The sequence below is a fragment of the Chlorocebus sabaeus genome, chromosome 18 (genome assembly GCF_047675955.1).
Source record: "Chlorocebus sabaeus isolate Y175 chromosome 18, mChlSab1.0.hap1, whole genome shotgun sequence".
Taxonomy (NCBI): Eukaryota; Metazoa; Chordata; class Mammalia; order Primates; family Cercopithecidae; genus Chlorocebus; species Chlorocebus sabaeus.
In genome coordinates this window covers 65,196,932-65,212,655 of record NC_132921.1, presented here as the reverse complement: position 1 = coordinate 65,212,655, position 15,724 = coordinate 65,196,932, and the positions used below count along the sequence as shown (strand labels likewise).

The 15,724-nt window shown below is 43.7% G+C and overlaps 1 protein-coding gene and 1 long non-coding RNA gene across 18 annotated transcripts in view; one reads left to right on the top strand and one right to left on the bottom strand.

Annotated features, from left to right (window-relative positions):
* DLGAP1 (DLG associated protein 1) overlaps positions 1 to 15,724 on the top strand; it is a 951,759-nt gene that overhangs the window by 906,481 nt on the left and 29,554 nt on the right. For all 17 annotated transcript variants that reach the window (XM_007974542.3, XM_007974540.3, XM_007974541.3 and 14 more), the window contains one exon: positions 3,664 to 4,085. In XM_007974542.3, coding sequence (XP_007972733.3) covers positions 3,664 to 4,085 — 422 coding nt within the window. The remainder of the gene's footprint in view (positions 1 to 3,663; positions 4,086 to 15,724) is intronic.
* Positions 4,079 to 5,533, bottom strand: LOC140709011 (uncharacterized). Its single transcript, XR_012089333.1, has 3 exons — positions 5,140 to 5,533; positions 4,567 to 4,689; positions 4,079 to 4,258 (listed from the first exon to the last, which is right to left on the bottom strand). It is a non-coding gene; the product is annotated as an uncharacterized lncRNA (long non-coding RNA).

Below are 15,724 nucleotides of genomic sequence, written 5' to 3'. Positions count from 1 at the left end.
CTTTTTTTCTTGACACTTATTCTCTAGAGAAAAAAATTGATTTATTGAGATGCCTCTTCCTTTTTGTGACTCTTAGTCTTTCTACAGTCTTGCGAATAACTACGTGTCTGTATTATTGAGGTCATTCTTTAGTTTTGAAGGACTAGAATATTGGTTTTTATTGGTTTCAAGAGTGTGGTCCAGGATAGTTTTTTAAAAACCCACATAATCTGGTGTATTTAGTGTTGTGTAGATATTGTTTAGTGCACTATCGTTTAAGGCTGGCACTACTGAATATGAAACAGTTGAAAATCAACTGGCCAACAAACTATCTTAAAATGACACAATCGTGAGCTACTCAAAGAAATGTACCACCTCACACATTCAAAACACAGAAATCACAGAACACACATTCTGTCCGAAAAGCAGAAAATAACACATGTTGATAAGAACATGGAGAAATAGGAATCCTGGTGCACTGTTGTGGGAATGCAAAATGGTGCAGCCACCAAGGAAAATATTAGGTTTGTTCCTCCAAAAATTAAAAACAGAATTAGCATGTAATTCAGTAGTTCTACTTCTAGATATATTCAAAATAATTGAAATCAGGGACTCAATAGATACCCGTGTATCCATGTTCATAGCAGCATTACTCACAATAGCCGAAAGGTGAAAGCAACTCAAGTGGCCACGAATGGGTAAGATAAATGTGGGTAAATACATACAATGGGAATACTATTCAGCCTTAAAAAGGAAGGAAATTCTGACGCATGTTACAACATGGATGAAACTTTGAAGATGTTATGTTAAATTTAAAAAGCCAGTCACAAAAACACAAATACTACATGATTCCACCCGGAAGAGGTACCTAGAGTAGTCACACTCACAGACACAGAAAGTGGAATGATGGTTGCCTAGGGCTGGGGGGAGGAGGAAATGGAGAGTTAGTGTTTCATGGGTACAGTTTCAGTTGGAAAAGATAAGAAAGTTGACATGGATGGTGGCGATGGTTGCACATACAATGTGAATATATTAAGTGTTGAATGCCATTGAACTATATGTTTAATAATGGTTCCGCTGGTACATTTTCTGTTATATATATTTTATCATAATAAAAAATAAGTAAACTATTAGGCCAGGAAGTGACTTTTAAAAAAAACGAAATACAGGGCAGGGTAACAGACACATGGTGCTATCTTCAGTGGACTTATATTCTGTCATCGTTTCCTGCCTTCTCCAGAGGCCAGCAAAGCTCTTTTTGTATGTCTTCAATGACTTCAGGCCCACACCTTCCTTGCCCGTTGTCTGAGAAAGAGTTCTTCATTTCTCTCCTCTTCTCCCTCCCCTCCCACCTTCCACTTGTTCTCCCCTTCATTGCAGGGTTCAGCCAGAGATATACAGGGCGCTTTGGTTGAGAAACGCTGATCTCATGGACATCCATGTAAAATGCTCAGACTTAATCTGTGAACAAGGTGTCTTTCATCACCTTGCTAGAACTGTGAAAAGAAAATTAAAGGCGCAGGTGAGGGCAGAAATACAGAGCCCTAATAGAGAACTATAAGCTGATGTTTGCTCCCAAGGCTTTGTACCTGCATGACTAAGAGAAAGGTAAACCCTTACCAGGCAAACGAGTTTTAATTTTAAGAGGAAGCTATTGAAATCTCAGTTTGGGCTGAGTGTGGTGGCTCACACCTTGTAATCCCAGCACTTTGGGAGGCAGAGGCAGGCAGATCGCCTGAGGTCAGGAGGTCGAGACCAGCCTGGCCAACTTGGCAAAACCCCGTCTCTACTAAAAATACAAAAATTAGGTGGGCATAGTGGTGCATGACTGTAATCCCAGCTATTTGGGAGACTGAGGCAGGAGAATCACTTGAACCAGGGAGTCTGAGGTTGCAGTGAGCTGAGATTGCGCCACTGCACTCCAGCCTGGGCAGCAGAGCAAGACTCTGTCTCAAGAAAGGAAGAAAGAAAGAGAGAGAGAGAGAGAGAAGGAAGGAAAGAAGGAAGGAAGGAAGGAAGGAAGGAAGGAAGGAAGGAAGGAAGGAAGGAAGGAAGGAAGGAAACAAGGAGGGAGAGAGAAGGAGGGAGGGAGGGAGTAAGGAAAGAAGGAAGGAAGGAAGAAAAGAAGGAAGACACTTACTTCAGTTTGCTTTCAGGAAGTCTTAACTTGGTAAGAGTTGCCCCTGGAAAAATGTGGCTTCACAGGATTCATGGTAGTTTTGGTCCAGGTTAGGTTATGTTTTTCCACATTTTTTTTCTTTTCTTTCTTTTTTTTTGGAGACGGAGTTGCCCAGGCTGGAGTGCAATGGCGTGATCTCAGTTCACCACAACCTCCGTTTCCTGGGTTCAAGCTATTCTCCTGCCTCAGCCTCCCGAGTAGGTGGGATTACAGGCGTGCGTCACCACGCCCAGCTAATTTTTTTTTGTATTTTTAGTAGAGACGAGATTTTTCCATGTTGGTCAGGCTGGTCTCAAACTCCCGACCTCAGGTGATCTGCCCACCTCGGCCTCCCAAAGTGCTGATTACAGGCGTGAGCCACCACGTCTGGCCTTTCTTCCCATTTCTTTTTTTCTTTTCTTTTCTTTTTCTTTTTCTTTTTTTTTTTTTTTTTTGAGACGGAATCTCGCTCTGTCACCCAGGCTAGAGTGTGGTGGCGCAATCTCAGGTCACTGCAACCTCCGCCTCCCGGGTTCATGCTATTCTCCTGCCTCAGCCTCCCCAGTAGCTGGGACTACAGGTGCTTGCCACCACACCCGGCTAATTTTTGGTATTTTTAAGTAGAGACAGGATTTCACTGTGTTAGCCAGGATGGTCTCGATCTCCTGACCTCGTGATCCGCCCGTCTCAGCCTCCCAAAGTGCTGGGATTACAGGCATGAGCCACCACGCTGGGCCCTTTCTCCCTATTTCTAAGCAAATTACCCAGACTAAGATACTAGTGAATTGTTTCCTTACTCATCACCAACCTGAATTTCAGGACTTAAGTCACTCCATATTTGGGGAGGAAGTGGGACACTTCAGGTAAGGAATGATAGAGCTGGACATTCTACTGGCTTTAATAGTTCAGCACTTTGTCCCACCTATAAAATTTCTCTGGATACGCTATAATATTCCATATTGAGCAAACATGAGATTCGTGCTCTTCACATTGAAGCTATGACAATCAATATGTTTGCCTCAAGGGTCTACCCCTGCCACCACCACCCCCAACACACACACACACACACACACACACACACACACAGAGAAGATTGAGAAGATGAGACTTCTAATGGTCACACCCGGTGAGTAAAGTAGAAAGTAGTTTTGCTTCAAGAAATATCCTTGCCAGGTGCGGTGGCTCACACCTGTAATCTCAGCACTTTGGGAGGCCGAGGCAGGCAGATCACTTGAGGTCAGTAGTTTGAAACCAGCCTGGCCAACATGGTGAAACTTCTTCTCTACTAAAAATACAAAAATTAGCCGGATATGGTGGCATATACCTGTAATCTCAGCTACTCGGGAGGCTGTGGTGGGAGAATCGCTTGAACCCGGGAGGTGGAGGTTGCTGTGAGCCAAGATCGCACCACTGCACTCCAGCCTGGCTCCAAAAAACAAGCAAACAAACAAACAAAAAAGAGAAAGGAAAAGAAAAGAAAGAAAGAAATATCCTCTAACTAAATTTCTTTTTTCTATTCTCCCAAGTTTCCGCAGGTTCACTCGATCCAACAGTGTGACGACAGCAGTACAGGCCGACCTGGACTTCCATGATAATCTGGAAAATTCTCTGGAATCTATAGAGGACAATTCGTGTCCTGGCCCAATGGCCAGACAGTTCTCCCGCGATGCCAGCACCTCCACAGTCAGCATTCAGGGCTCAGGAAACCATTACCACGCCTGTGCCGCCGATGATGACTTTGACACGGATTTTGACCCCTCTATTCTGCCTCCTCCGGACCCCTGGATTGACTCTATCACTGAAGACCCTCTGGAGGCCGTGCAAAGGTCAGTGTGCCACCGGGACGGCCACTGGTTCCTGAAGCTCCTCCAGGCAGAGCGAGACCGCATGGAGGGGTGGTGCCAACAGATGGAGCGGGAAGAACGGGAAAACAACCTGCCCGAAGACAGTAAGTAATGCCACCCACCGCGCCACACCCGTCCCCTGGGGCTGGGGTTGCTTTGCGTGTGCAGACCTTGTTGTTTTCTTCTCTGCCAGCTTCACTTGTATAACCTTGACGTTCCACACCCCAAACCGGAACACGCAGGCGAGCTAGGCGATTCCAGCTGAGTCCAGAAGTCCCTGCACAGCACAAAACCAAGAAAACTCCTGGGTAGACAGACGTAACACTGTCCTTAGCTCTAGGCCCATGACGTTCTTTTTCTCTCTGAAAATACCAAGCTCTGTGTGGAGGTGCTTTCATGTCTCTAACTTGGTCCCTCTTCTCCAAGATGATCCTGGAATGTCGCTGATTCTCAGAGGATTGAAAATAATTCTAAACAAAACGTCTCGTGTATCCCATGAATATAGACATCTACTATATACCCACAAAATTCTTTTTAAATAAAAAAAGAAAATAATTCTAACTAGCCCAGTGCAGTGGTGCCCACCTGTAGTCCCAGCTGATTCAAGAGACTGAGGTAGAAGGATCGCTCGAGTCCAGGGGTTAGAGGCTGCAATGAGCTGTGATCACACCACTGCACTCCAGCCTGGGTGACAGAGCAAGACCCCATCTGTAAAAATGAATATATAAATAATGCTAATGAATATAGACATCTACTATATACCCACAAAATTCTTTTTTTTTTTTTTTTTTTTTTTTTTTTTTTTTTTTTTTGAGACGGAGTCTGGCTCTGTCGCCCAGGCTGGAGTGCAGTGGCCGGATCTCAGCTCACTGCAAGCTCCGCCTCCCGGGTTCACGCCATTCTCCTGCCTCAGCCTCCCGAGTAGCTGGGACTACAGGCACCCGCCACTTCGCCCGGCTAATTTTTTGTATTTTTCACTAGAGACGGGGTTTCACCGTGTTAGCCAGGATGGTCTCGATCTCCTGACCTCGTGATCCACCCATCTCGGCCTCCCAAAGTGCTGGGATTACAGGCTTGAGCCACCGCGCCCGGCCCACAAAATTCTTTTTAAATAAAAAAAGAAAATAATTCTAACTAGCCCAGTGCAGTGGTGCCCACCTGTAGTCCCAGCTGATTCAAGAGACTGAGGTAGAAGGATCGCTCGAGTCCAGGGGTTAGAGGCTGCAATGAGCTGTGATCACACCACTGCACTCCAGCCTGGGTGACAGAGCAAGACACCATCTGTAAAAATGAATATATAAATAATGCTAACTTTTTCAAGGTCCATAGATACTGGTACATTGGGGATTTATATTCTTTATGATTTTGTTATTCTCATCAACATACGGCATTAAAACAAGGCTTATAATGTATAGGCCAGTAGAAACCTCCACCTATTTGCATTCTTGTCTGTCTGACAGGTGCTTTCTCTTAGGATTTACAGAGGCAAACCCTTTAGCTGCTAAAGTAATACATTTTATAATCTTATTACAATTGAATGGGCTAAAGTGAAATACATGATGCATACATAAAATAAATAATGGACACTATTTTTTGCCCACTATTCTTTTCTTTCTTTTTTCAGACAGGGCCTCACTCCTTACCCAAGTTGGAGTGCAGTGGCACAATCATGGCTCACCCCAGCCTCGACCTCCCAAGTAGTTGGGACTACAGGCATGCACCCCATGCTGATTTTTGTATTTTTGGTAGAGGCGGCGTTTTGCCATGTTGCCCAGGCTGGTCTTGAACTACTGAACTCAAGCAGTCCGCCCACCTCGGCCGCCCAAAGTGCTGGGATTACAGGCGTGAGACACTGTGCCCAGCCTGCACACTATTATTTTCAAACTTGACCTTGTAACATTTGAAAAAGAAAAATTAACAATTGAAAAAGAAAAATTATCTTTGGGAGGCCGAGACGGGCGGATCACAAGGTCAGGAGATCAAGACCATCCTGGCTAACACAGTGAAACCCCGTCTCTACTAAAAAATACAAAAAACTAGCCGGGCGAGGTGGCAGGCGCCTGTAGTCCCAGCTACTCAGGAGGCTGAGGCAGGAGAATGGCGTGAACCCGGGAGGCGGAGCTTGCAGTGAGCTGAGATCCGGCCACTGCACTCCAGCCTGGGCGACAGAGCGAGACTCTGTCTCAAAAAAAAAAAAAAAAAGAAAAGAAAAAATTATCAAATTATATTAACAGTTGAAAAAGAAAAATTGTCAAATTATCTCAATTCTGAGGCATGTTTTACATGTTTTCAACAATTCTGAAATTAGACTGTAGCTTATTTATAATCAGTATGTATCTTATTTTATTTTATTTTATTTTATTTATATTTTTGAGACGGAGTCTTGCTCTGTCGCCCAGCCTGGAGTCCAGTGGGGCGATCTTAGCTCACTGCGAGCTCCGCCTCCCGGGTTCAGGCCATTCTCCTGCCTCAGCCTCCCGAGTAGCTGGAACTACAGGCGCCTGCCACCATGCCCAGCTACTTTTTTTGTATTTTTAGGAGAGACGGGGTTTCACCGTGTTAGCCAGGATGGTCTCGATCTCCTGACCTCGTGATCTGCCTGCCTGGGCCCCCCAAAGTGCTGGGATTACAGGCGTGAGCCACCGCGCCCGGCCATCAGTATGTATTTTAATCATCATTTAAACATCAGTATGTTTATTTTCCTCTGAAACATTATTATTAAATTAATGGTGGATCCTCCAACTGGTGATATTTTTGAAACACAGATATTTGGTGGTAGGCATTAATGCCTACTTCATGTCTGTGTGGGAAGGATCTAAAAGAGTATTGCTATGAAGTAACTTTTTAGACTTGTTTTTTAAATTACTTTTTCAATTTTTGTTATGAACTTTTTCTTTTTTTTCATGAGACGGAGTTTCGCTTTTGTTGCCCAAGCTGGAGTGCGATGGTGCGATCTTGGCTCACCACAACGTCCGCCTCCTGGGTTCAACCTATTCTCCTGCCTCAGCCTCCCAAGTAGCTGGGATTATAGGCATGTGCCACCACATGCAGCCACTTTTGTATTTTTAGTAGAGAAGGGGTTTGTTGGTCTAGCTGGTCTTGAACTCCTGACCTCAGGTGATCCACCAGCCTCCGCCTCCCAAAGTGCTGGGATTAAAGGCATAAGCCACCATGCCCGGCCTATTATGAACATTTTTAAACATGCACAAAAGTAGAGAGTTTAACATGATGAGTACCCATGTATTCATCACCTGCTTCAACAACTGGTCGGTCTTATCTCCCCCATTAGTAGTTATTGTTGTCAGAGTATTTTTAAGAAAATCCAGGGTCAAGTGTGGTGGCTCATACCTGTAATCCCAGCACTTTGGAAGGCCAAGGCAGGAGGATTGCTTGAGATCAGGAGTTCAAGACCAGTATAGCCAACATGGTAAAATACCATTTCTACTAAAAATACAAAAATTAGCCAGGTGCAATGGCAAGCACCTGTAATCCCAGCAACTTGGGAGGCTGAGGCAGGAGAATTGCTTAAATTCAGAGGAAGAAGTTGTGGCAAACTGAGATTGTGCCACTGCACTCTAGCCTGGGCACCAGAGTGAGACTCCGTCTCCAAAACAAAACGAAAGAAAGAAAGAAAATCCAAGGGCATCCGTCACTTCCCTATGTAGCTCACACTTATAGAAAACATTTTTTTAAATATAATCATAGGCCGTGTGCGGTGGCTCACGCCTATAATGCCAGCACTTTGGAAGGCTGAGGCAGGCAGATCACTTGAGGTCAGGAGTTCTAGACCAGCCTGGCCAACATGGTGAAACCCCATCTCTAGTAAAAATACAAAAATTAGCCAGGTGTGGAGGCGGGCCCCTGTAATCCCAGCTACTCAGGAGGCTGAGGCAGAGAATCGCTTGAACCCGTGAGGTGGAGGTTGCAGTGAACTGACATCATAGCTACTACACTCCAGCCTGGGTGACAGAGGGAGACTCCGACTCAAAAAAGGTAAAATATTATCATGCATTATCATACCTAAAAAAACGACAATTTTTTTTTTTTTTTAAACAGAGTCTTGCTCTTGTCACCCAGGTTGGAGTGCAATGGCACGATTTCAGCTAACTGCAACCTCTTCCTCCTGGGTTCAAGCAATTCTTCTGCCTCAGCCTCCTGAGTAGCTGGGATTACAGGCACCCGCCACCATGCCCAGCTAATTTTTGTGTTTTTAGTAGAGACAAGGTTTCACCATGTTGGCCAGTCTGGTCTTGAACTCCTGACCTCAGGTGATCCACCCGTCTCAGCCTCCCGAAGTGCTAGGATTACAGGGGTGAGCCACAGCGCCTGGTCAATGATTTCTTAATTAGATTTAACATCTACTGTAAATCATGTTAAGTAAATTTACTAAATGTTCCAAACTAGTGGTGTCAAAGAGTAGTGAGTTTTTCCCTAGGGGAATCATTTTTTTATGAAATGGAGTCTGGAAAATAACAGTTGTCATCAGGTTGGGGATGTCCTCACTGTGTCCACTCCCTCACTCACAGCTCCAGTCTGCTCCTCCTGCCTGACCGCTGTCAAATGACTGACTAGCTTATCGCTTGCCTTTATGAGCAAGTTAGGAAATTCATTAACAGGTTTTTGTAAAACCCATACATGGGTTTCCTTTGCTTTTTCATATTATGAGTGCAAACAACTTGGCAGTGGAAAAGTAAATCTTGACATTTGCCCCTGTTAGTGCCACTGCAGACTCACCTGAGTGTTGACCCCCAAGGACAATTAGGTCTTTGCCCTGGTGACAGGTGAACAAGGTACCTCTCAGCAGCGGAGGGAGCAGGAGTAGGTTTAAGTATGAAAGTCTTAGTTGGATCCTCTTATTCACTTTTCTCCTTGTGGACCTACTCACAATGTATCAGGTTTTCCTAGGAAAAATGCCAGGAACTGAGGAACAATGAAATCCCGTGCCATTGCTCAGCAGCACAAGCTGTCTTTCAGATTTCAATTCTCAAATTTGGTTCTCCTTCTAGCTTCCTGATTGGTGTTCTCTCTCTTTTTCTTGCTTTTTCTTCCTTTTTTCTTTTGTTTTCTTTTCTTTCTTTTGGCAGAGTCTTGCCCTGTGACCCAGGCTGGAGTGCAGTGATGGGCTCATAGCTCACTGTAGCCTGGACATCCTGGGCCCAAGTGATCCTCTCCCCTCAGCCTCCTGAGTAGCTGTGACTACAGGTGTACACTACCATGCCTGGCTAAGTTTTAAAAATTTTGTAGAGATAGATTCTCGCTGTGTTGCCCAGGCTGATCTCAAACTCCTGGCCTCAAGCAATCCCCCTACTTTCGCCTCCCAAAATGCCAAAATTACAGGCATGAACCCCCCACCCAGCTCCTGGCTGGCTTTCAACAGGACTCTTGGAAACTACTTATCTGATGTTTTCTTTTAATTGGCCTTTCAATCTGAGACTTGATCTACCCCTCTCAACCCAATTCTATCATGATGTGTGAGGAGACTCATTGTATAAAGATTTAGGAAAAACTAAAGGAGCTAGGAAAACAAGTCAATTGTATTCTAATACAATAACATATATTTGAAAGGTTGAAAATCTTGTCAGAAAACCAGCTTCTCAGCCTATGTTCAGGATGAAAGAGAAACGTGTTTGTATTTTGAAATGTACACTGCTGGCAAAGTCCCAAGATAATGAACATGAGGGAACTGCCCAACCATCTGTTGTTTCAGGCCTAATTTGTTGTTCAAGCTGAACTGGGTATCGCCCTGGTGTTCCTGTCATGCCCTGTGTATTTGTCCTTCGGGTAATTCCCACATTATTTTATAGTAATTGATGTATCTTTCTCCTCTACTAAAAAGTAAGCTTTCTGAAAACAGAAATTATTCTTGTCTTACTCATCTTTATATCACCAGACTCTCTGATGCATAACAGGGGATCAGTAAATATGTATTTGAGTCCTTGAAATAGTCTGGAAATTCTGTTTTATAAAAGTATTTTACTTAGCAAAACCTTTCTTCCTAATTAGCTAAAAAAAATACTCAATAAGTAATATCTTAGTCATTTCAGGCTGCTATAACAAAATACCCCAGACTGGGTAATTTATAAACAGTAGAAATTTATTGCTTACAGTTCTAGAGGCTGGGAAGTCCAAGATCAAGACACTGGCAGGTGTGGTGTCTGGCGAGGGCTGCTCTCTGTTTTGAAGATGGCGCCTTCTTGCTGCAGCCTCATGATGGAGGGAGCGGACAAGCCTCCTGGACCTCCTTGATAAGCGTAGTAACCCTATTCATGAGGACTCTGTCCCTGAGACCTACTCACCTCCTATAGACCCCCTCTCTTACTATTATACATTGGCGATTAGGTTTCAACATATGAATTTCAGATGAGCACAGACATTCAGACCATAGCAAGTAACTAACAGTTCTTGTTGCCAGAAGCTGGAGAGGTGTTCCCATGACAGATGATGAGCTCTTCTGATCAGGACAAGGATATGGAAGAGAGATAGGCACCTGCCACAGAAGTGATGGAAAGCACTTCCGTGTGGGACAGGTGGCTAGTCCAGATGAACCTCATGTGTCCTGTCTCATTCTTAAGACACAATTCCATTCCACAAACACTTGAAGCCTTTCTCTATTTTTTCATACTTTAAGAAACATGAAATAGGAGCTTCAAACTACTAGGATTCCAAAATTCTAGTCAGTGCAGTGGCAAACCCTGTGCCCAGGACAGAGTCACCAGTTTCAAATGTGGCCAATACAGATCAGGGAGAATCGGACCATAAGGCAGTAGCAACCCTCCCCAGGAAGAAGGGAGAATATCAACGCGTGAAAGAATATTCATCTTGTCCTCACAATACCCCTGACGATGGCCTAGAGACTTTGACAGGTGCTGTTTTATTTGCCCTCACAACAGCTCTCTGGCAGTATCTTGTCCAAGGTCACAGAAAACAGAAGTGTCTGATAGAACAGATACACGTGAATAACATTTGACAAGATAATGATACTTTGTGTTGCCTGGCACTGTCCTCCTAAAAGCCCGCCATACGGATCTGTCCCTGACTCCTTGGCAACCACCACTCTGTTCTGATAACTGGGCCTAGAGTTGCAGAGGGCCTTTGTTTCACTAATTCTCTGACTTAACCTTTTCTTTTTTTATACGAGGGGCGGTAAGGAAGAGAGGCCAATCCCACTTGGCAGGCATAGCCAAATTCTAAGCAACCAGCTTTTGTTTGTTTTCATTCTGTGCACACCAGAAAAATAGCTTTGATAAATGGGTCCAGCACAGATACCTCTATCCTTTGGCCAAGCCAAGGGATGTTTTGGGCCTGCAGAAGGAGGGCCTCTCTTCAGGGTGCCTGACAAACGTGGTCCCATAACAATATCTGCCCAGGAGATCTGGTCTTGAAGTCATCATGGAAAGATAAATAGGATAGAGGAAAAAAATGGAAGATTCTAATCACACGATTTATTTTGTGGGGTACCAGAATTATCCCAACTTTTAAATATTTTTAAATGTTTGGTGAATGTACATAATGCCTCTGAATAGTACATGTAAATATGGTTAAAATGGCAAATCTTATGTCTATTTTATCACAATTTTAAAATACCCCCACTGCACGTGGTGGCTCCTGCCTGTAATCCCAGAACTTTGGGAGGCCATGCCATGAGGATCGCTTGAGCCCAGGAGTTCAAGATTGGGCTGGGCAACAGAGACCCTATCTCTACAAAAATTTGTGTATTTTTAATTAGGCAGGCTTGGTGGCATGCACCTGTGGTCCCAGCTACTCAGGAGGCTGAAGTGAGAGCATTGCTTGAGCCCAGGAGGTCAAGGCTACAGTGAGCCGTGATTGTGCCACTGCACTGCAGCCTGGGAGACAGATGGAGACTCTGTCTCAAACAAATGAAAAACAACAAAAACAAAACAAAACAAAAAATAGAAAAACAAAAAAACAAAAACTCAGAAATAGGCAGTAGCAGCTAAAGATAAGCAGAACAACCAAGTTCATGTTCATATTCATGTAAGAATGTGTTTTGTTAAATGACTCCCTGAATTCAAAATACAATGCATCCATGGCAAAAAAAAAAAAAAAAAAAAAAAAAAAAAAGTTTGGAAAATAACCTATTTACTCACTGGAAATTTGAGGTTCAGCTATTGCATGTGGGGTAGTTGTAATCATCTTTCTCTATTGGAGAGTTGAAGAAGAAAGAGTTCATCTAATTTTAAATAGTTATTTAGTTATTAATTATTTTGTGATGTCATTATGCTAATTGTGACAGCTGCTTTTGGTCTCCCAGGGCTGGAAAACACTTTCCTAGTTCACCTGAAACTGATCAAATGTGGGTAACAAAATGCAGACCAAAAACAAGCATTTAGAGTGGCCCAGGAGCCTCAAGCTATCTTTTGAACAGTGTAACTATACATTCTTTGGTTGTGTGGAATTACTGTTTTCCCTGATGAAAGCAAAGCAGAGCAAAGACTTTAGTTCTTGTTTTAAACCTTCAACCCCAACCGTCAATAGTACTTTTTTTTTTTTGGCTTGATCATAAAATAAAGAAACTGCAGTGAGTGAGGTTTCCTCCAAGCCAAGACAGCTGACAGAAAGCTTGTTCCCGCAGCACTTGAAGTAAAATGATACGAGCTCTTCTCAGACAATGGAGCCCTTGTGTGAAACAGCTGTCTCAGGGAGATGGCTCAGTGCTATTTGACAGTGGCTTGTATGTTACATAGATACGTCTGGTATTATCTAACCAGGGATGAAACGACCAGATGGAGCTGAATGCCTCCAACTAGGAATGGAGTCTACCACTGTGGGGAAGGAACACAGGCTCAGGTTTCAATGGCCCTAAGATGAAATACTGGTGATTGTACTTCGAAATCTGTCTTTGCCTTCTGAATTGTAGACAACGAATACGTGGAATTTTCAGTCTTTATCTGAAACAAACTGATAAACCTAGAGCATGTGCCGGAGGCAGATTAATTCTTCCACTTTAATTTTGCCTGGTAATAGCATCCAAGCTAGTGAAACTTGGCCTGCAGGCCCCCAGAAGGCTTGGGACCCTTGGCAGTGAATGCGGGGCTGGTAATGACACCTGAAATGGGGTTTGCCTGGTTTCAGGTTTGGTTACGGAAGCTGTGCACAGTCATTGTGATGGTCTATCGGTGCCATCACCAGGGTTTATCTGCCTGGGATTGCCTCTGCTGTGTCTCTGCAGCCTGTGAAACAGTGGATGGCAGACAAAGCTGCATCTGTGAGTTCTGCAATTCATCTGCCTCCAGCCCGTGTGTGTTTCTAAGTGGGGAGCAGTGGCTGCATCCTAGCCTAGCTCCCTTCTGTTTTATTCTCATCTTACTCTTGCAGTGAACCCTCAAAGGTCCCTCCCACTCCACCACACACACAGACACACGTACTTGCATGTCTCTTTTTGTAAGCTCCAGACAACCTGAAATTAGTGACCACAGAGGATGTGGCAGTAATGAAAAGGAAATCGGCTATAATGTGCCATATGTTTAACCTCGAGAATGCTCCATTCATGCCGCTTTGCACAGAGCTGGTGCCAGAAGGCCATTAGACACCATCCTTTTGTGGATGTGCCTCTTGAGGGTGGTGTCTCCCAGCTCAGGAGGGCACGAAAGCATGAAGAGGTGAAGTGATGTGGTTAATTGGGGGCAGAACCGGGCCTGGAAACAGATCTGTTCCTAGGCCAGCGGCGTTTCTGTCATTCCAGAGAAGGCAGAGAGAGGGACTGGTTCAGGGAGCAAGACTCCCTATCATTTTCTCCAATAACTATTTCTGTGAAATGTAAATACAATGGACTGGTGCAGCGCAGTGGCTCATGCCTATAATCCCAGCACTTTGGGAGGCCAAGGCAGGCAGATCATGAGGTCAGAGTTCGAGACCAGCCTGGCCAACATGGTTGAAACTCCATCTCTACTAAAATTACAAAAATTAGCCGGGCTTGGTGGCGCATGCATGTAATCCCAGCTAGTCAGGAGGCTGAGGCAGGATAATTGCTTGAACCCAGAAGGCGGAGGTTGCAATGAGCTGAGATCACACCACTGCACTCCAGCCTGGGTGACAGAGCAAGACTCTGTGTCGAAAATAAATAAATAAATAAATAAATAAATAAATAAATGCAATGGACTTCAAATAAAATATTCAGGTTTTTTTCATTTAGATTACCTAGGGAAACATAAACTAATTCCATTTCGTCCAACTTTCAAAGGCTCAAAACTGTCTTTATCTATATGATGTATATGATGTTACTGTTTTGTGGCTGATATAAGTCAAGATATGGATCCAAAGAGTGACCATCTTCTATGAGTGGCCATCTTCCTGGAGGGGATGGGACTGGGAAAAAAAAATTAAAATCAGCTGAGTTTTTTAAAAACTTGCTCTTTCAAAACAAAATAATGCTTTTTTATGTTTTTTTCCCCCTAGAACACTATGGAAACTCTGGTGTTAGTCTATGGGAAAACTTCTACTAGAGAATCCATTCTTTATTCATTAGCCACCAAGTTTCAGCTAAAAACAAAACAAAACAAAACAAAAAAAGCACTGTTGTGCAATGCAGAACAGCAACGGCCAGTCAGGAATGAAACAGACCCACATTTTCTATGGAGACGTTTTGTTGACAGCAGCTCCAGATCACAAGTGTGTCTGAGAAGCAGCTGCTGGGCAGTAGGTTGGGGAAATGTTTGCCACAAGGACACACTTGTAAATGAGAATGTCTCCACATGGATAATCCCAATGCCATGAAATCACACAGACTCAGACTGACAAATCCACATGACTTTCGCTTATTTATTTATTGAGACAGGGTCTCACAATGTTACCCAGGCTGGTCTCAAACTCTTAGGTTCAAGTGATCTGCCTGCCTCAGCTGCTCAAAGTGCTGGGATTATAGGCAAGAGCCACTGTGCCTACCTGACTTAATTTTTTTGAAATAAATTTTGTGTATATTTGAGGTTTATATGGTATAGGATACAGATATATAGTAAGTTGGTTATTATGATGAAGCAAATTAACGTATCTGTCATCTCACATAGTTACGTTTTTTGTGAAAGAGCAGCTAAAGTCTACTTATTCCACAAGATGCCCTAAAACAAGATAATTTAATTAGCTGTCGTCCTCATGCTGGCGTTAGATCTCTAGACTTGTCCCTCCTATGCATCTCCTACTTTGTAACCTTTGACCTACATCTCCCTGTTTCCTCCCCCTGTAACCACTGTATCATTCTCTATCTCTGTATATTTGATCTTATTTTTTCAATTCCAATATAAATGATATAATGCAGTATTATTCTTTTTTAGGGCTGAATAATATTCACTATATATATGTGGTATATATATGCCACAGTTTCTTTTTTTTTTAGTTGAGACAAAGTCTCACTTTGTCACTGAGGCTGGAGTGCAGTGGTGTGATGACAGCTCACTGCAGCCTCAACTGCCCAGGCTCAATCAGTTCTCGCACCTCAGTCTCCTCAGTAGCTGGGACCACAGATGTGTGCCATCAGACCCAACTAATTTTTAAAAAAATATTATTTGTGGATACAAGATCCCACGATGTTGCCTGGGCTGGTCTTGAACACCTGGCCTCAAACATTCTTCCTGCCTTGGCCTCCCAAAATGCTGGGATTACAGAGAAGAGCAATTGCACCTAGCCTCTTGTTATGTCTCCTTTAGAGAAATGTCTGTTCAGATCTTTTGCCTATTTTTGTTTCTTCTGGTTTTGTTTGTTTTTCTTGTTTTGCCTTGTTCAAACCCTG